Here is a 21,019-nt window from a genome sequence, read left to right as displayed (position 1 = left end):
ATACAGTAGACTTTCTGCTCCCTCTGGTGGCAACTGCGTGGTAACTAATATGGCTGTGGTAACAGAAATACAAACGACAAAAAAACACCAATTGTACAGTGATAGTTTTCATAGGCATCAAATAAATGTATCACCCAAGTTTTCTCAATTAACTTATTTATTTGCCCGAGTTTATTCATTATTTGAGACTATACAGTTGATTGCACCTGCCTTGAGGTGGAATTATAAAAAAGCAAACATTTATGTATCTGTGGAAACCAATTCTGCTTCATTGTAGAACTCAACATCTGGGGTTCTCTGAGTAAAGATGAAAGGATTCTTGACAAATTAAAGGAAAATGGTGAAACATGATCCGAGAAGCCTAACCAACAGAAAACAACTAAATGAACATTCACAATGACTTACAAAAAAAAAAAAAAAAAAAGGTTTACAAGGAGAAATAAACAATATGATACTCCTCAAAGCAATATATATGTGGTATAAAACACAAACACATCACTGCATTTCATGAATTAAAATATTCAAAGGAAGTGACTTTACTGATATACTCCATGAAATAGAGTTGAACTGTTACAGAGCACCCAAGACAAGGGCATGTAGAATTCCCTGTAGATATCCTCTAACCACAAATGTCACTAGAATACATCATGTTTACATTTCCTCTGATCATCTAAATGTCATTAGTTAGCAACTGAATACGAAGCTTACGCTAATTACTTCTATACATACATTTCAGTAAATGCAGGAACATGGATATTGATAGATTCAAATATAAAAATATATTGCACTACTTTTTCCTCAACTTAGTTTAGCCTTGGTCAATAATTTTATAACAGAATGAATTTGTTGATTTTACTATGTAAAGTAGAATCTAAAACTAACCATTTCAAGTTTGTTACATTAGGACTAAGAGGAAAGAATCCTCACATTTAAAAAAAGGTTGGTGTTTGCATCAATCAATAGACATCACTCCAGAGTGACAGACCGGCAGACCGTTAAACAGAAAGACTATGACCAGACACAAGCAAACAGTGGTATTCATCAGTGTCCACTAATCCATGCAGTCAATTAGGGATTCATACACATTGTCAAAATGCATAATTATGACATCACTTCCAAAGAGGTTAAAAAGGCCAGACATTGCAGTGTAACTTTGGCTCACACATTGACAAAGGGAAAATATATGCATGTATCTCACAATATCTCATACTTATCCAGCCCTAAACATGTGTAAAAGGGGTGTTCTGTGTATCAAGGATTGTTAACCGATAGCTGCACAACTCAAGGAAGAACAACTCAATATGGGACAATCACAACTGAGTTTAAGAGTGCCTGTGTGTTTCGGGGTGGGGAGTCAATGACATTTTGTGTGCGTGGGTATAAATGTAAGAGGCTAGTTGTTAACTATATACACTCGTACAGTACTGTTCCCAAGCGATGACAGTGCTTCAGTCTCCAAGCAGGGCTCTGTCAGAGATGAGGGGACTGAGGCAGCTTCACTACTAGTCTGTTCAGTGACTATGGGTGTGAGGGGGGCAGTAGGAGAGAATGGAGGATGGCAACACTGCATGTCTCAGTCTGTGGCTATGATAAGTGGTCCACCACTTAATCCTGGCACCCTCTCCTAACAGGCCTGGGTCAAATGTCATCCAAAAATGATTAAAAGGGGTAGAGGGTGAGTCTATGGAGTACTATCAACAACAAATGGGATATCAGACTTCAGATCAGGTCCCTCTTGTTCTCTCTCTCTCTCTCTCACACACACACACACACACACACACACACACACACACACAGTTGTCCCAGTCCAGCTTCCAAAAGCCAAATAAGTTCTTATTGACTCCCTGTGCCTGCACATCATCTGGGGGTTGGCTGAGACTGTGTAGCCATGACAACCCCACCCGGCTGGCCCGCACCCATTCCAGCCAAGACTGACATGGCAACAGCCTCTGCAGCCCGGACACTCAGCCCGTTGATGGTGGCCTGTGGGCTGAGGGCGGGGGTGGAAGGCCCATGCTGGATGACTGCTGCGGGAGAGCCTGTGGGCTCAGACGGGTCCCTAGAACTCTCCTCTCCCCCTGCAGCTACAGACAGAGAGAGAAACATTCACCCTTAAAGAGAGGTGAGTGAGCAGGCAATAGATTAGATGAATGAGTTGGAGGCTATTGGTCGACAGATCCATGGAAGAATGAAAAGAAGGATGAGAGGGTGACAAGACAACTAGATTATATAGGATAAGTGGATTATAGAAGAATGAGGGATTGGCAGGTGTGTTCTCTGTGTTTACCGAGATAAGCAGCCTTTTTCTGCATGGCAGTGACAGGACAGTCTTTGTGAGCCAGAAGAAGCTGCTTCAGTTGGGTCACCTCGTTCCTCAGCAAACCCACTTCATTCTGAAAGACATGGCACACACCATCATAAAACTTCACCTCAGACATACTGTACAACTCACACAAACATCTTTGCGAACAAACATTTACCATCGCCTACTATGCAAAAGTGTCGCGATGGAAGTACTTTCGGCAACATTGTTGGATTGTTTCGTGTGCGGTGGTCGGGGGGCGAGTATGAAGGGAGTCTGAAAGGTTTTGGAGTGCGAGTCAAGAAATGTTGTGGTGACTCACAGTGAGAGAGACATTCATGTTGGCCAGGTCCTCAGCCTTCTTCTCCAGGGAGCAGACCCAGACCTTCCGCTTCTGTCGGCAGCGGGAGGCTGCTGCTCGGTTCCTCTCAAGGAAGCGCTGCCTCCTCTCATCAGGATCCGTCTCTGCCCCCCTCCGCCGCCGGCCTCCCGTTGGCTGAGCAGGAGACACCTGGTGGGAGGGGGGAGGGAGAAGTTATACTCGTACTGCTCTGAAGCCATGTCTTTGTGTGTCATCAACAAACGGATAAGAAAGACGGCGCTCTTATCGTTGTTTAAGAAGAGCATTCGAAAAAGAGTGTGGTGGCACAGAGGGATGGAGGTATATTGAGGATCAGATTTATCAAGCGTCTTTCTAGCCTTACTGCTTGCTGACCCTGAGTTTGACCTCTTTAGGCATATGTGTTACCTGAGGCTGGGCAGGTGAGGGTGCATCAGAGTGCTGAGTGGGCTGCTGGCTGTGTTCGTGTCTCTGAGGAACAGCAGGGCTGGACCCAGTCCCCCCACCAGCCCCGTTCTGCTGGGTCAGCACTGCCTTCAGTCGCTACAGGGACAGACAGACCCCCAGACTCCAGTCAACCACCTGCCTACTGGACACCTCAGTATTCTGATGGCAGCCTGTGCTATGGGACATCTTGCCCTTAACTCTGTGTGTGTGTGTGTGTGTGTGTGTGTGTGTGTGTAGGGGTGGATGACTGTGTGTGTGAGAAGAAAGGAAGAGAAAGATTGCCAGTACAGTGTGTTAATGTGCATGTGTGTACATGCAAGCATCTCTTACCATTTTGGCATCCGAGTGCAGACTGTACCCAGATGGGGAGGAGGAGCCACTACTAGTGCCACTGATGGGTGGGCCAGGAATCCCAGGGATGTTAGGAACCATGTTCAATGGTCTGGCAAGCTACAATGTACATGAGACACGTAGGTGAACATGCACGTAGATGATTGACCGTTTGAGAAATACATGAGTAGGAATGTCAATGCGTTCATCTGCTAATACAAGCACTCACAGATATGACAGAGGGCATCTGCACTGGACTGGGAAGCAAAGGGACCGTCTGTCCATTTGGGAGGTGCATTACCAGAGGGTAAGAGCCTGTTGGAGAACTGTTAACAGAATGTCAATGACTTGTAACATCAACGAGAAAGACGAAGACAACCAAATCAAAAACACCCCAAATCCAGCTACTTTGGAATGCCATGTTAGGACTGCTACATTGGATACGTTAGAAGTTTTAGATTAGTGACATCATAGGATGTAGTGTGAGATGTACCTTAGTTGTCTGTTGGAGGGCGGAGTTTGCGTGATGACAGACGTTGGAGATGGTAGAGTGGGGTGCAGGGGGTCATAACCAAGGTGAAGAGGAAGTGAACCAGGACGCACAATAGTTGGAGTGGGGGCAGAGCTCACCACTGGCTTTGGGGGAGTCTCCTGTTGGAATGTAGAAATAGACAGCCATATAAATTGTATGTTGTACAATAACCATGCAAATTTGACAAAAGAAAAACTGAGTAGATAATTGTTTAGGATGACAGCAATCTTCACACAAATGATACAGGTCTACCTCACGCAGTCTCAAGTCAGAAAAAAGTAGAGTGGTGATATTTTAGATGTGAAACAACTTGATCTAGCACACCATTGCTTTTGTGGCAAGAGTGGAGCAGCACTAACTGCCTTCTAAAGAGCTGCTTGGTTATAATGTCTTGCAAAGTCAGCAAATGTCAAGCTGCAGCCTGCAACTGATGATGCTGAACAAGGGAAAAGTCAGGCAAAAAGATTTACCCACACGGGACCCCAGCCCACGTCCATGTGTCATACTTTCTCTCTCACCATTGGCTCTTTGCTGCTGTCTGACATACTGGAGGTAGAGTCAGGACTTCCTGGAGGGGAGGAGTCAACTTCTAGTGGCCCATCATCTTCTTCCTTCACCTCAGATGGTGTCTGCAGAGGTGGAACCTGAGGAGCAGGAAGCTACAACAGAAGGAAAACTGAGGATCAATACTGTATCCGAAGTGTTCATGGCCTTCTGGCCACTAGATTCAGCTCTACCTTGCCCTTACCGGGTTTTTAGACCTCTGGTCGTCCTCATGGGCTTTCCGAAACTCTTGCTCAAATGAGCTGGCGAGTTCATTGAACAGTCCGACCTCTTCACAGTTCTTGAGGAAGCGAGTGGGTGTGGGTGTCTGGTCTGGGGTAAGGAAAATACACTGGTTAAGGAGTCTGACAGGATGAAGTTGAAAAATCATTTAGCAATGGATCAAGCTTGTTCTATACATAATCTTATCAAAACAGTAAGCAACCACTTGTAATCAGACAAAGTTCAATATACAATTTGCTGGACAATAAAAAAACATGAACCTGCAATGATGACAGAATCAGTACGGGCAGGACCAAACTTGAGGGTCATTTCGTGCTTGTGTTTGTGGACTGACAGATGGTCCTCATTAGTAAATCTCTGTAGAGAGAACAACAAATATTACGCTTAATTTACCTAATATTGGTGTAGGAAGGATTTAACTCAAATTTACTTGGTCATACCTGGCCACAGCCAGGGGCTGTGCACACAAATGGTCGATCGTCCCCCATTTCACACGAAGATACTGTAACCCACATAAAAGGGCGATTAATATTTTGTTTTCTGCTGTTGTGCATTAATTTCCACATGTTGATAGTGAACTAAATGTTCTAAAATATTCACAGGAAAAAACACGCTACTACAATTAGCTTAGCCAACACTACTGGCATGCTAGCTATAGAACAATACGCCCATGTTTACAGACATGGCGATAGAAAATATTTTCTAATTTCGTCTCACTATCTTCTGCTGACTGTCAACAAGGAGCAGTTTAACGGGCGTCTGACCGACATTCAAGAACAACAACAGGCTAGACACTGACTTAGCTAGACTGAGTTAGCTGAATGGAGCAGCAAGCTAGTAGCATGCTGACTGTCTACTACTATCTGGTTGGCTGTAATGTTAGACAGGCCAGGGTGGACATCACAAGCTACCCAGGTACCTACGCTAGCTAGCCATCTGACAGGACAAGGATTGTTAGTTGGCTTGCCTGCTATGTGCCGATGACAAACAACCACCGTTCCCAAACATGTCATGGTCGAGTAAAGTACCTTGCCTTGGCTGAAGTAGAGCTACCTAGCTAGCTGGCCATGTTAGCTAACTATCTTATCAACTGGAGTACATGGCGGTCACAGCTAACTAGCGACGTATCGTTAACAGCAAATGAGCTAAGCATATGTGGAACTAACTACACAACTAGCTGTAGCTGTAGCTAGCTAATGCCAGTTCACACATTTGTGATTTATAAAAGACATTACAGCTAAGTAGCTAGCCTAGTAGCCTGGGTCCTGGCTTTGCTAGATAAACACAGCACTCCTAGCTAACGTTAGCTGGCAGTCTGGACTAGTGCTCTGGCACTTGATCCGTGTTTAACTGTTCAAACTATTATTCCAAGATAGTGTAGATAACCTTGTATGTGACACAGAAGGGAACAAAATAGCACCTGCTTTTTTGTACTACATCAGTTACTGAAGGAGTGAAATGTTTACAAACTTACCCGACATCCCAAGCTAGCTACCTCTCCCCTTCTCCCTTGCCTGAAATCAGACTCTCTGCGTTTTAGCAAGATAGCGCGAGAGGTGAAAATGGCCTACTATGTTTTACGTAAGAAGACCACTAGAGAAAATTATTACGTAAACAGTGGGTTACATAAACCTATGCTATATTTACGAGATTATTCTCTTTTTGGAGTTGACTTCACACTACTGTCTGGTTCATTAAAGTATGACTGTGTTTTAATATGTAATACAGAAAGGTGATCGTGAGAGGGAATAAAATAAGCATTGCAATCCCAAATGTTTGCAATATTGCAACAGATGGTCCCTCAAACCTGTCACTCGCACATCTTGTAATGTACTTGTAATGGTTCAAATATATCTTAAGAAGCTCACATCACATTGCCCTAAGTAATATGTCAAACTGAAACGGCCAAACGTACTTATTCATGTGTAAAGTACAAAACCATAGACAGGTTGTTAAAAATATATTTATATTTTAATACATTTTTGATTAGCAATGATTCAACAGTCCCCAGACTCTGAACCCACATCATCCCAGTTCACGTTTGAAATTATCATAAAGCTGGATGCCAATCTCATGATCTGAAACAGTAGTATAAGGTCAGGCTAAAACATCTACTACTTATTCAACTACACATAAGCAAATACGCACACAACAAACTCACATTCTCTAAAGCCATATTCTAGCCTCCAGAGCTAAATGTACATAAACGGCATTTTGTCTTTAAAAGACCTTGTGCTCACAATTTCACAACCAACAAGCCTGTTTTATTCAGTTACATGAATTGTGTTCATCCAACTCACTTTCTTTAAGTAGGAAAGTTTAACACTGAGATAAAGGCACTGGAATTGTGGCTTGGTCAGAATAATGATTATTTAGAGATAGAAGAGCACACATGCACACACACAATCGCGAATAAAGGATCAGGACGAAACCTACAGAACGAGCTGACAGACGTTTAAAATTCATGCACAGGAGACTCAAATCACATTTGGGGTAAAACAAGGATAGTTTGTACTTTATTTTCTTTTAACATTTTTTTTTTTGTTCAAACATCTATAGATCAATAATTCAGTGTCTCATTTGTTCACTCATCCTATAAGTCACCTAAATCCCTACACAGCTTCAGCAGAATAGTTGGACAAAAAGAAAATCAAAACCCTAATCCTGTAAAATCAGCAATCCTAATCAACACCTTTCCATAAGGCATGTGTCTAAATGATTACAACTTACAGAACAGTTATCATGTTTTGAAACAAGGTTAGTGCATTTAAATTCACAACACCACTAGCTGCTCATGGTTTAGCCATTATTGGATGTCAAATAGAATTTAAAAAGCAGGCCTAAGTAAAGCAATAACACTGAACTGCTACCAAAACAGCAATGCAGAGTACTTCTTAGGCCATGTCTTAACTAAAGTAATACATACCCCAAATTAATACACACAAATTTGGGGAGAGGAAACACTAACTAGAGAGAAATAAAAAGGTATGCTAGAGTTACAATAAATAAAAAAGCATAAAAAGCATACAAATAAAATCAAAGCCAAATCAGTCAAACGGATACAAGAGGAGCACAAAGAAAAAAAGAATATAAAATAAAAAAATCAGATAAAATAAAAAATAAATCTCCTATAACACTATGCAGATCAAAGATGATCTTGATGTGTAGAAGACAAATCTACTGTACAAGAACATTCAAATCACTAACTGGTGTGGACTAAAGAGTGTGGACTGGTGTGTCCACCAAGAGACTACATTCATTTCAAGCCTTAACTGGCAATCAAAAACACTAAGCATTAACTGAAACATTTCATGGAAAGGAAGGGCAAGGGAGTGAGAAACAGTTTATTGGAACTTTGTTCCTGAGATTGTCATTCTGCTTGATTAAATTTGGTCTGGATGGTTTTCAAATTCATTCATACAGAGGCTAAATTAGTTAATAACAAAGTTTGTAAAAGCATAGTAAAAACTGAACAGTTAAAAGTTAAAATGTCTAGTCATCACTAACATCCACTTCGCAGTTAATGGAAGCACAAAGTATCCAAATATATGATGCGCATGAACATCCTCAAATCATATCCAAGAAGGTAGTCATCAAAACCCAAAACAAGAGTGAAATGTACAAGGAACTGTCATTAATCCTATGAATTTCAGGGCAGAATTTTCTACAATATCTTATTAAAACACTGACACTACCATGATTTCTATCTCTCTGCTTAACGTAACATCAAATTCTGCACAATTGTTAAACATTTTTAATAATTAGGACATATTTGCTCCTCTAAACTGTCAGACCACAGCAGCACCTCAGATTCCTGGACACAATAACATACATATAATGAAAGCAAAGCTTCTTAAACCAAACCCTCAAATACATAATCTACCACCATGTGCTCAGGAAGACTGCAACATCATAAAACACAACTTCTGTAATAAGTCGCTCTGGACAATAGCATCTGCTAAATGTAAAAATGTGATGTAAATGTAATGACAGTTTAATTTCATTATCAAAATAATTGCATTATAAATGTTAGATTCCACAGTGTTCTGAGCCCTCAATGGATGAGTAGGATCCTTAAAGGGATGTGACAGCTCATTTGCACAGCATGCTATTAGAACTCAATGCAATCCCAGTCTGAACCATCTAAATGCCTGGAAGACTGCCCAAAAACTGTTGTGCAGGTATGTTCATGGGGAGAAGTCATGCTTTACAGTACTTAACAAAATGTTAAGACATTGCGAGCCAGTTTAAAATAAGGACCCAATTATGCTGCTTTATGAATCTCAATTAATGAATAATTATTGTTAATGTATCTTAAAAATGCATATATACACACACACACACACACAATACTGCAGAGCCCCCAAAATGTACAGATATGTACACTATTACACCTGGAGGACAATGCCAGCCCCAATTCTTGACAAGCTCAAAACCAAACCAGGCATCAGCCCTCTCAAGCAGTCACACCACACCCCTACCCTCTTCCTGTTCAGCTTAATCCCAAACCAATCACCTACTGGGGAGAGGCTTTCAAAATGATGAGAACCTCATGTCAAAGTCACAGGTCTCACATCATAAAAGACAAATCGGTTCATTTCTCCCATCTTTGCATGACACAAGTAAACATGTACCATAGTCACAATATAAATTTTAAATGAGACCATGCCCATTATTTGAAACATAACCCCCTCATGTTGCCTTCTGACATTCTTACCACAGTTATTTCCAACTCCTAGCTGTCACATGCAGTCTGTTCACCAAAACCTGCAGCTTCCCATCACAAACCTACCAGCCTGCTAAACCATCTTACAGATATGACTAGTTCTTTCTCATACACACATTTCAGTGTCACAAACAGTTAACCAACAACCATCTGTAAAATTCAGGGACAGCTAGTCAATTTCAATGTCAATTAATTAGGATGTGTCTACTCCCTACAGTTTCAATTGCCTTATTGTATTGCATATCAAATTTGTTTACAAATGCGTGTTAACAGGTCTTAGTTTTTCTTCAAAACCGGTACTCTGGATATGCATGGCATTAACGTGTTTTATTACTACCTACCCCAAAACTCAATTTACAACCAACAATAAGCATAGTCAGATTTAGCCAGGGGGAAAATGGTCACGCAAATCCTTCAAATTTGTCATATGGAGGCTGCTGTTCAACATCCCTTACGTGGTCTATCTATCCAGTCTAATTCATGTGCGACACCCCTGCCCCTAATAGCTCTATACTTGTGGACGTTCCCAGTCGTTGGCCTGAGTAGGGCACAACAAAAGGAGGACCTTATAGAACACCCAAGTTCTTCAATCCAATAATATTTATATGTTCATATATCTCTCTATACATACATTTATACATATATACGTATACAGATTTGTGATGATTTATTCCTGTAAGTCCACTGATTGTTGTTGTGTTGTTATCTACTTTGGTGACCGAGGGGGAATATTCTGCTCCTTGCCACTCCGTCTGGCACCTCCCTGAGGGGAGATTCGTCGACCAATGGGATAGGACCTCTGATGATGATCGCGGATCTTTAGCCCCACCCCACCACGGGTGTCACGGTTGCCTCCACGGTATGAGCCCAGTGGGGCACGGGCGGCACGGCCTTCACCGTTTCTCTCATAGGGTTTCTCTGACCTGTCAGAATTGCTGCTGGGAGATGAGGCGGACTCTTCTACCTTGTTAACCCGCAACTCCCTCAGGGGTTGGCTGGTTGAAGAGTGGGTGGGTGGGGGGGGCGATAGGCTGGGTGTGGGTGGTGGGTCCTTGGCTGGCCGCTGGCACACTTCAGCGTAGCTCAGCTTCCTTGGCTCCTGGAGGAGCAGACACGAGGGAGGAAGAACAGACGATAGGTAAAACGCCACAGACATGGGCACTGACAGACCATTCCACCAAGACTTACCTGTGCAGGCGTGAGGACAGTGGGGGTCGTTGTTGTGGGGCACACTGGCTGGCTGCGGGCGGGCTTGCTAGCAGGCACAGGCAGAGGTGAGGCTGGCAGAGAGGCGGCTGGGGCAGGGGGCGGGGCTGTCTCCTTAGGGGCTGGAGGCTCGGACGTTTCCACATCCTTTACCTGATGAGCAACACTACCCAGACCAGAGAGGATAACGATTACTGGAATTGTTCGATACATTTTTATAAATGCATGTGCCATGTGCTGCTGCACAGTACCTTGGGACAGGGGGCTCCACGGTGGGTGGAGTGGCTTTGGGGGTTGTTGCAGTGGGACTTGGGGTGTTCACACTGTCCTGCTGGGCACTGCAGGGAGGCACCGCACTCTCTTGTTTGACCTCAAACTGAAAATAAGACTTGATTTAGGAAGCATTACAACAACGTCTAACTATTGACACCATACATGAAATGTAGGCACATTCAAATACAAATCAATTGCCACATTACCTTGTCGCTAGCCTTAAGACCTCGCACCACGTCAGACATGCGTGTCTCCAGCACAGTCTCTCCCTGCGTACTGACTACACACCCTGGCAACGGGGGGAAGTTGGAGGTCGCCAGGTCAAACTTGGGAGGCGGTACCTTGACCTCGGCCAAGGGGATGGACCTCTGCAAATCCAAACAAGAGCTCTGTTACACAAAATCCATCCACAGTTCTTCTTCTGGGATGAGAGCAGGCACCAGAAGAGAATCCTTCTACTGACCGTGGTCCGCTCGTCCTCTCTCCGCCTCCGCACACCTCTGTAGCTTCCTCTCCTGCAAAATAATGTCATTGTTACACACACACAGTTGATGGATGATCTGCCGCAGTGCAGACATGATGTGGAAAGGTTACAAAACCTCTTATGAGGTGGCATGATTTTAATGTCGTACATGTTCGTGAAACGAGGAAAGAGTTTGAATGATCACATTAAGTCATCGGGCCTCTCACAGGGCCAAGTGGAACTAATAGAAGAATAAGAAAGGGTGAATCCCCATCCATCCCCTCTGTGCTACACGAGTGCTGTGTAAGGGCTAAGGACTCACCGGCCACGGCCAGCTATGCCCATGTCTGCGCTGGCGTCTGAGGTCAGTGGCATGGTATCCCTGAGGGTGAGGGGAGAAGCAGGCTCTTGGGTGGTGTGCAAAGGGCCTCCGGCTGCAGTTCTGGGGGGCTGGGTGCTGGAGGGGCCAGAGAGACCGTCCACCAGTGGGACTGGGGTCACACAGGGAGGGGAGGGCGCGTCCCCAGGCCTGGGCTGGCTTTTCACGTGGTTCCTGACAACAGAGGGGACTGTCACAATTATGGCTTTTACAGATTTAAAAGATGAGGGTCCAGTTGGTTCATGGGTGAGGATCATGCAGACAAGGCACTCAAAGTGAACACTTAGATGGATGTTGTGGGGGCTCTTAATGCATGCTACTGCGCAGACTCTGAGAATGAAATTGGAGCAAACTAAAACCAAACTACAAACTTTCCAAACCCCAGATAGCACTTTCAGATTATGGCATTGTGTCTATCACAGCTTAGCTGGAAAAGCTTTGCTTTCACATTCATGAGAAAGGGAACCCCACACTGTAGCACTCCCTGAAGGACGCCTTAATGTAGATGATACCGTGATGCAGTGAGACAAATACTAATGGCAAAGACATTTGATCATCTATACCTGAAGGCATTGATTACATTTTTCCTGGAATAGAGGGGGGCACTGTGGAATAGGGAAGGTAAGATGCAACTAATTATTAACAGCCAATATAATACAAGTACATCTGTCACAGGTAGGGAGTGAAATAGGGAAATCTGTTCACTGGATCACGTCTCTAGTGTGCTTCTGAGATGGAGCGCCACACCCTGAAGGAGACCTACCGGGTCCTGTTGAAGGGCCGGCCCAGGCCCAGGGGACTGGAGCCTAGCTTGTAGTTTCCAGAGGTGCTGAAGCCGTTAACAAAGCCACTGTTGGGGAATGGGGCCTGGATCAGGGGGGGGGAATTCACACGGTGCCAAAAAAGGTCATCAATTACCAACAACTATTCTCAACAGCATGACTTGATAGGCGTGGCTGAGGACAAGCTGATTCAGACAGACAGAAGAGAACTACATTTCCTTATGTCATCAAGACTGTGACCCTGGCGTGCAGAGTTATGGCTATGACTTAAAGCCGAGCCATGCTGCATCACCTGTAGGGTGAAACGGGATGCAAGAGTATCCACTTTGGCTCAGACCCCCACTGTATACCCTCAGATCTCATAATCTTACTGGTCACTGGGCAGGCCCCTGATACTAACCACGTAGGGGGAAAGAGGGAGAGGAAGAGGGGAGGAGGGAAGAGAGGAGTTGGAGGGAGTAGATTAGACCCATGTGGTTAGCTCAGTGCCTGAAATCCCTCAATGCGTTCAGTTGTCATCATTGGGTCAGTTGGGGGTCAAAGTTCTTTGTGTAAAGAACAAGCATCTAAAGAAACATGCAGAGACATCTACTTACCAGTGGTGTCTCAAAGTAAGGAGTGGGTGAGGGGTTCCATGTGGGGGGCACCAGAGGGTAGAGCGGGTACTGCTGAGGGGGGCTGTACATCTGCTGCATGTAGACGGGGGTGCTGTACTGGTTCTGGTTCTGGGAGTGCTGGCTGTACACGCTGGAGTCCACGCTGCGGTAGCCATTCTTAGCGTAGAATGTACTGATGGCCTTGATTCGTGCCTTGAGGAGAGGAAGGACATTGTGTGTGTATACAGAGAGAGGAATAAGAATAGAGCATTAGTGCACACGTTAGAACATTAATAACACACAACAGTTCCAATCCAGTTCCCCGTCCCGTCTTGTGAAAGCTGCACTCCTAGTTCCCCTCAGATCTCATAATCTCACGGTCACTAGGCCAGAGAACACTGTGCTGACGGAGAGTTGGGAGGGAGGGAGGGAGAGGAGAAAGATGAGGATGAGTGAGAGAGGGAAGTTAGACGGGAATAAAGATGGAGATTTAAAGAGATGAGCCTCTCCACAGCCACGGTGAACCTGGGTCCTTCCAAGCGCGATACTGATCATCACAGGGGGGTATGGCAGAGCTTGCTGAAACTTGAGCAATGGATAAAAGGCTTTGCTAATCAATTCTAAGATCATATCTGGGAATGTGTGTATAATATGTCCATGTTAAATGGAATCATTGAGTCATCATTGGCAACAAAGGTTTTTAAAATGATGGTTGACTGAATGTGGAGCGTGCCATATCAAGAAAGCCGAGTGAGGTCAAGGCCTTTGGCACCTTATTGGCTAAATCCTTATCAAACCATTGGACATGAAAAAAAAAAAAGGGAAGGGTCACCTTTCAGGGTAGCCAACAGATATCACATCAACAACTGCAACTCACTGACCTCATACAAGCTGCCTACTGCATGCATTATGGATGAGTACGTACAATACTCACCATAATGGGTTTTCCCTGAAATGTTTTTACTTCCTCTCTTAGGTATCTGTGGGCCTGGAGGAGGAAAATAAATAAGTCAGTGAACTGGTCATATAAAGTTAGATCGGAAATACACATTCTTCATACACTTTATTCAAAATAAAATTTGCCAGAGGAAGCTAATTTGATATTAGAAGTGTTTTACATATTTATTTTGCCTCTGCTTCAGGAAAGAGTTGGGTTTTGCATTCCTGTTAGGGTGAGTGATGGGTGGAGTGTGTAGTTATACTATATACACACACACAATACTTGTATATCATGTAGATGCTAAAACACTAATATAGACAGATGCAAATAATAAAAACATACCTGTTGTGCATCTGTGTCCGACTGGAATGTTATGTACCAGTTGTTGTTGTGTGCAAATTCAACACTAATCACTTTTGGACAGTTGTCATTCTGGAACAGGGCCTCCACTTCCTGGAGACAGAAACCCAATCAGGAGGTAGCTCATGAAGCTATGCCCACTCATGCTGAGGGGACTACGCAAACAACCACAAAAGAACAAGGCTCCATCTAATCCCCTTCAACTTTTGACCAGGCCATGTACCCTTCCTTACCTCCACAGGTGTGGTCTCGGGGACCTCCCTCAGGATGATGATGCAGCGCTTGTGGTTGGGTCGTACCCTCTCCCCTGTCTCATCTACTTGCACCATTGGAGAGGCTGGAACCAAGAGCGAGAGATATTGACAATCATCTCCACGCACGTCAAGGCGCACAAATGGATTTGAGGGAAAGATCTGGGCTAGGTTCCAGTTCCTAGGAGGCCGGGGTTTACCTCTCAGCACTTTGAGGATGATGTCCATGTCAGTAGTGAGAACCTTGATGTCCTCCATGCTGGCGATCGTCCAGATGGGGACAAATTGATCGCTGTCCATCTGGGACATCAGGTACAGGTCCTTACACAGATTCTCTCTGCACACAAACACACAAATTGACAAGACACAATAATGAGCCTGAACGGAACACCCAGAACCTTCTGAATCAACATCAGCTGAGGTTTTTGTTTGGTCCCTCACCTGGAGAAGCAGAACTCAAGCTGTTTCTTCAGGGACTCGCACAGGCTCTCTTCAGAGAGCGGCTGCTGCTGCTGCTGTTCCAGAATCTCTCCCTCCACTACAAAACAGGCCAGAAACAAACATTATTATCCTCTGTGCTTCAAATCAGTCGATTTACAAAGTATCTAGTAAATTATTAAAATAGGAGTTCCAAAAGCATAATATTGAAACAACGTTAATACAGCAAAGTTAACATTCCCTAAATCAAAATGTCTACTGCTCTCTAAACCATCTGGTGTTGATCACTGCTTACTCACCTGTTGGGTCAGTCAGAGGCTCATAAATGGGAAAGGCCAGCTCAGAGTGGTCCAGGCCATTCATCACTCCCCCAGGGGTCACAGTAGCACTGCTGTCTGACAGGTCAGGATACTCTATGCTATACTCCGTCCCCACAGCAGGGGGAGTCTCTGAGTAGTCAGAAAGACAAGAGGAGGCATGAACAAGATAAGACTGGGCAACCAGAGGGAGTCAGCATCAAGGTTGGACCTGCCTGAATGTAATCCTGATTTGTTTTCAGTGCCTCAGAAAGCAGGGTTAAAAACGAGTTTGGGCCCTGATTATATAGGCATAATATTTAAAGGCCCCCATCCCATCTCCCAAGACGACACAAGCAAAAACTGTGATTAGACTGAAAGTCAAAAGGGCAGCACAAGGTCTCAGTAGACGTGGAGAAGATTTATGTAGGTCACTGGTAGCTGTAAAACTACAAGCACACCATGTGCATGGTTCTCACCCTCAGTCATATCAGCAGAAGAAGGGGAGGTCTGCTGCAAGTGGGAGCCTTCAGTCCCTTCCTCTGGAACCTGGTCCTGGGGGGCAGAGACCTCTTGCCATACTTTGGCGTTGGGGTTCAAGCCAGCTCCTTTTGTGGTGACCTGCACAATTGACATAGATAGACCTAATAAAGCCTAAAGAAGTTTGTACAGAAGATAGAACATATGAAGATATTCATGAATCTAAAAACGCAATTTACAACTTTGGGCAGTGTTTTCATTTATGTCAACATTGCGCTACAAGGGTCATACTAAAAGTGTGTGTGTGTGTTGGGGGAGAAGAGTGGAAGTTCTAATTCTGATGAGTGGCCATTCACTAAGCTTCAAATTACATCTTTGTCCTTGAATAGAAAGTCACATCCACACAAAGCAAATGGCCTAAATATTTGCTCATTACTACTGTAGTCGTTTGAGGGCACCTTGAAATCCGCTGACTTGTATGGATAACTAATATATTGCCTGCTTTTTACAAGCAGCATGTCTTTTTTCCTAAGCATCTGTGGTAATAGTGCATCTGCGTGGGTCGCTTCTCCATGTACCGACTTGACGTTTAAAATAGTCAAGCCTTTCAAAGAGCTTATCTGATTAGGTGGTTAGTATCAGTCACTCAAACCTAGGGCAATACAGCGCTACCCCAGAGTTGAAAACCGAAGCAAATCTAATACGTAACTAATCAAAAAATGTGACAATTAATGCCTTATATAAACAAAATAAGTTATACCCTAGTTATTCACTTCTTTATTATTGAGCTATAACGTTGATGTTGGGTTACAATTGTTACGTTACACGATTGAGTCCTATTGGCCATACTAGTGACCTTTGGATGCCAGTAAGACATTCGGTAGCTATCATCCAACTACTCTAAAATAGTTGACTAAGACTAGCTTTGCATACCAACGAATGACCGTCAGTGAATGTAAACTGTGACCCATGTTAGAGTATTAATATGATACTATTTTCAACATTAGCGGGCGCAATATGTTTAAACCAAACTTTTCAGAAGCATGGCTTGCAGCAATGACGACATAGCCTACCTCGACAAATAACAGCATTGTATCTTCCTCGCAAGGTCGAGTCTACTCGCTGGCCACACTTAATAGATGTAGCCAGCCAATCCGAAATTGTATCAAAAATTACGTTTTTAGTTCAAAGATATATTTAAACTAAACAAATGGTTCGAAAGAAACCACATGCAACGCTGAAAGAGCCCTCCTCGGCCGGAATAATTCATTGGTTATCGTGGTCCATTAGACTCCGCCTCTCAGACAGTCACATGTACCGACACACTTATGTGGCTCGCCTATTTTTTCATTCACACATTTTGCCCTTGTGATCATACGTCTAACGCTCCCGACTCCGCATTGGTTAGAGCCATGTGTCAATCAAAACTTTTTTTTTTAACTGACACGAAAGAGGAGCACATGGCAGTATGGTGTTTCGAGAGAGATAAAAGACATTCAAAATAAATATGTACTTTTGTTGACATAAATACAAATCGGTGCCTGGTTTAATACTACTCGAACTTTTATAAATACATTTGAAAAATAAAAAAAATGCTACGCAACTTCATAAATAGAATCAGTTATGTCACAGCGGGTTCTTCAAACACTGGGGGGTTGGGCAAGTTCTTTGGCACCATCTAGCAAGCTAATAGCTAGCTAGCTAGCTAGACTAACGTAGTTCTACATTTTTCAAAACAGATTAAGGAAGTTAGGCATATTAAGTCATTTTTTAAGTAAATACAATGGCTATCTCGATAGAACGCAACAGTGGAATACGAAGTGCTAAAGTTAACAAGCTAACCTTAACTTAGCTATTACTGCCTAGCTTAGTGTGAGCTCAGTCATTCATATTGTTCAATAAAGACCACACCATTACAGTAACGGTTCTACTTGTGTATGAGGGATCAATGCAAGACAAGGGATTTGCCTATCAATAAGTGAGCAATGTGTGTTGGCAACTGGCGACTGCTAGCCCTGTGGCTAACTATCAGTTCAGAAACATACATTCATTAGCCAGCAGCCACCTGTCGTTCTCAAACTCAGTTTAGCTAGATATCTAGACACACAATCCCGGCGCAGCCTCATTTGTAATTTTAACAGCATTGCATGGCAGTACAGTACACAAACTCAACGTTGCAATACTTTGGTCAACATTTGCCTGACTTGACGTCTAGATCTCTAAAGATGCCATGTCCTTTGAGTGATAAGGTTGCTTGACGGCACCAGGCCTCAACTCACCATGCCGCCTTGATCCACGCTGTTTTCTGATAGTTTCTCTTCTTGTCCACAAACACGGTGATCCGATCCTAGGATGATCACCTCCTTCTGCGGCTTCTGACCCTGCTCAATTTCAGAACTCATCGGCCGCTCCTGACTCCACTACCCGCAGTGTCCCCCGTCCCCCGTCTCTTTCGCCACTCTCCTTCCTCAACCAGCACCAGCGTGACTCTGAGCAACAAGCTAGCTAGCTGAGTGGCGAAGTAGCGTAGCTAGCAACTTGCGGTTGTTTCTAATTCGTTCCCAACGCGGTACAGTAAATTAGATTAATAACTATCTAAAAAATTATATATGAAATCAAATAACAAGATTCAATATGCATTCGTATATTACAGAAGTGCTCTCATTCCTAACCATGCTACGAAAGACCTTTCAAAACGACGCTGACATCAAGTTCGCCCTCAGCCACCGTCCCGAAAGACTGTGCGACCGGTTACCGCCTCCATCGCTCTTTCCCTGGCAACAGTGCAACACTCACGCTGCATTGCATAGCAACCGGTGGGCCCGCATAGCGACAGCGCGAGTTGAGAACTGCAGCTGCAGCAAGCGCTCCAGCATGCGATGACATATAGCTTGCACGTTGGAAATTGAGTCATGTGCATCAACTTATGTGACCCGGGCATCACATACCATCGAAATGTTATTATGTTCTTCACGGGCAGCTTATTGATCAGTATGAGCCTTATTCACTAATTATTCAAAGCAGCGTTATAGTTATACTTTTCTTTCTGGCATTTATACATAGGCTCCCAAAAATGATTGCTCCACCACAAAATGAAAGGTAATTTCAGTAAAAAAATAAAATAAATAAGTGTTCTTTAGGCTACCATCTGTGGGATGGGGTGCATTTGAGTAAATTAAATGTCCAGAAAACTTGCTGTTATTAATTTATATGTTAAGTATATTTGATTTAACATAACAGTTTAACTACAATCTTTAATAACCAATTTTTTAGGAACTGCACAGTAAAACAAGCATTACATTGTTGGGACACAATCCCCAGACTCAACATCCAAATAACATGAACAGACCAGAGCCATCGTAACACTATACAGATCTCATGTGTGTTTCAGTATGACAAAGAAAAATGAAAGTCTGATCCTCAGTTACAGACATTATGAATGATTTAATTTTGCACAATAATGCCGTAGTAAAGCATGGAAATTAAAAAACAAATTCCTGTAGAGAGAAAGCAGACCCCAGCTCTCTCAGACATTAAGCCTTGGTGGTTCCCGACTGTGCTGCCTGTTGACTTTGAAGCTGCTGGATTTTGATGTTCATCACCTCAATCACAGCTATCAAAAATAGAAAAGGCGACAGCATGCATCAATATTGTCACATTTTAATTAAAGTTGTTGCATTTTTGTATGAACATAAAAATTTGACATTTACCTTGTTTCATTGAATGCTTTTCCTGTAGGGCTGGCTGAATCTTCTCTATCTGCTTGGTGAGGAAGTCGATTTTGCGCTTGAAAAACTCCTTTGTGTCCCCAACATTCTACCAAAACAATTCATAAAATAAAGTTTATATACACCAGTAGAAATTAACTGTTGCAATCCAAGTTATAATATCATAGTTATATATATCATTTTATTCTAACCTTTTCCACATAGTATCCGGTTCCCACATCCACTAAAACATGCTCAACATCATTTAGAGTTCCTGGAACATACATCTAATTGCAGATGTTAAGGGAAATAACAAACGAAAACAAACACTCATGGGTCTGCATTAATCACAGGTTCAAAGAAACTAGACTTACTTTGCTTTAAGATGGCTTCTTACATGGCTACATTCACTGCCACAAAACCTTTTACATAACATCTAAAGACTGTAGAAATCTCTACTTGGTTTACACAACACACAAGGATACAGAGCTGGTGAGAGGTACTAGTAATTCCTTTCCTTAAAAGAAAAGAGAGAAGTTGTCAGAACAATGATCCATCAATCTGGAAACAATATAATGAAATAAAAGACTGGTGTAAAGCTAGTTATTTGTTTCTCACCAGCATTGTTTTTGTTGAGAACACTCAGGCTGTCCTTAGCTTCTACATATTTTGTCTGGACAACTTTGAGCTGACCGATTGAGGAGGTCAGAAACTCGGTTTCCTGCAAAGCATTGGAAAATCAAAAAGAAAGAGGCACTTAATATTGGTTGGTTTATGGAGACCACCAGATTACATATATGGTGACTGCTAAGAATGAAACTGTCACATTATATATAAAAATATAAGTAGGCTACTTAAAATTTTGAATGTCCACAATTACACGTCAATAGTCTGTCCCAATTATCTAGCTAGGAGATAGTAAGGACTAGCTGAAAATGACCTGGCAGCTATCAAGAATTTACTCTACTAACTGGGGTTAGAATAGGTAGCATAGATAGCTAGCCATTTAGCCAACAGGCTACAGTAGCTAACATTCCGCTGTTGTGTGGCACTTCTTAGTGATATTTGTCCCATAAAATAAATAATTATCGAAAGTTCACACCCACATATATTAACAATGTTCCACTAAATTACCTGCTCTAGTTGGGTTTTTAGTCCCTCTAGCTGAGGAAGAGAAAGCTCTGTCAGATTCACAGCCATGTTGAAAGTGTGAGACAGGTGACCCACGGAAGTATTTCGTGACAGAGAAAACGCCCTTTTCTATAAAAGGGAGTATGTTACGACGTACTGCCCCCTAGCAGTATGGAGCAAAAGGAAAGCGTTTTTTGTTGTGCAAGGTACAACAATATCATAATTTTCGCAATAATGATACCAACGTGGGGCCT

General features: G+C 43.2%; 3 protein-coding genes across 8 annotated transcripts; all 3 read right to left on the bottom strand.

Annotated features, from left to right (window-relative positions):
• Positions 1 to 127: 127 nt before the first annotated feature.
• Positions 128 to 6,292, bottom strand: atf7b (activating transcription factor 7b). 4 transcript variants are annotated; one of them, XM_062465964.1, is made up of 12 exons: positions 6,212 to 6,292; positions 5,178 to 5,239; positions 4,998 to 5,094; positions 4,700 to 4,827; positions 4,470 to 4,610; positions 3,913 to 4,070; positions 3,649 to 3,745; positions 3,420 to 3,539; positions 3,051 to 3,185; positions 2,625 to 2,813; positions 2,288 to 2,393; positions 128 to 2,084 (listed from the first exon to the last, which is right to left on the bottom strand). In XM_062465964.1, the coding sequence occupies exons 1-12, from the start codon at positions 6,216 to 6,218 to the stop codon at positions 1,858 to 1,860; spliced, it is 1,467 nt and encodes a 488-aa protein (XP_062321948.1). In that variant the 5' UTR covers positions 6,219 to 6,292; the 3' UTR covers positions 128 to 1,857. The 4 variants fall into 4 exon arrangements, with proteins under 4 accessions (XP_062321948.1, XP_062321957.1, XP_062321974.1 ...); XM_062465990.1 differs by having other exon boundaries at positions 1,976 to 2,111; XM_062465981.1 differs by having other exon boundaries at positions 2,034 to 2,162.
• A 394-nt stretch (positions 6,293 to 6,686) lies between these two features.
• larp4ab (La ribonucleoprotein 4Ab) lies at positions 6,687 to 18,794 on the bottom strand. Of its 3 annotated transcripts, none has more exons than XM_062465891.1 (17): positions 18,207 to 18,794; positions 15,927 to 16,068; positions 15,451 to 15,600; positions 15,155 to 15,251; positions 14,914 to 15,050; positions 14,696 to 14,799; positions 14,445 to 14,555; positions 14,097 to 14,150; positions 13,163 to 13,375; positions 12,548 to 12,651; positions 12,348 to 12,389; positions 11,728 to 11,958; positions 11,406 to 11,457; positions 11,149 to 11,310; positions 10,921 to 11,045; positions 10,652 to 10,835; positions 6,687 to 10,562 (listed from the first exon to the last, which is right to left on the bottom strand). In XM_062465891.1, exons 1-17 carry the CDS (start codon positions 18,327 to 18,329, stop codon positions 10,170 to 10,172), a joined length of 2,424 nt encoding a protein of 807 aa, XP_062321875.1. In that variant the 5' UTR covers positions 18,330 to 18,794; the 3' UTR covers positions 6,687 to 10,169. The 3 variants fall into 3 exon arrangements, with proteins under 3 accessions (XP_062321875.1, XP_062321891.1, XP_062321883.1); XM_062465907.1 differs by lacking the exon at positions 18,207 to 18,794 and adding an exon at positions 17,001 to 17,220; XM_062465899.1 differs by lacking the exon at positions 12,348 to 12,389 and having other exon boundaries at positions 18,207 to 18,792.
• Positions 18,795 to 19,346: 552 nt separating this feature from the next.
• On the bottom strand, positions 19,347 to 20,867 carry pfdn5 (prefoldin 5). Its single transcript, XM_062465918.1, has 6 exons — positions 20,769 to 20,867; positions 20,253 to 20,355; positions 20,120 to 20,151; positions 19,847 to 19,921; positions 19,638 to 19,743; positions 19,347 to 19,540 (listed from the first exon to the last, which is right to left on the bottom strand). The coding sequence occupies exons 1-6, from the start codon at positions 20,832 to 20,834 to the stop codon at positions 19,461 to 19,463; spliced, it is 462 nt and encodes a 153-aa protein (XP_062321902.1). The 5' UTR covers positions 20,835 to 20,867; the 3' UTR covers positions 19,347 to 19,460.
• Between the last annotated feature and the right edge of the window lie 152 nt (positions 20,868 to 21,019).

Source organism: Osmerus eperlanus, chromosome 1 (assembly GCF_963692335.1).
Source record: "Osmerus eperlanus chromosome 1, fOsmEpe2.1, whole genome shotgun sequence".
Taxonomy (NCBI): domain Eukaryota; kingdom Metazoa; phylum Chordata; class Actinopteri; order Osmeriformes; family Osmeridae; genus Osmerus; species Osmerus eperlanus.
This window is presented reverse-complemented; position numbering and strand designations above follow the sequence as displayed.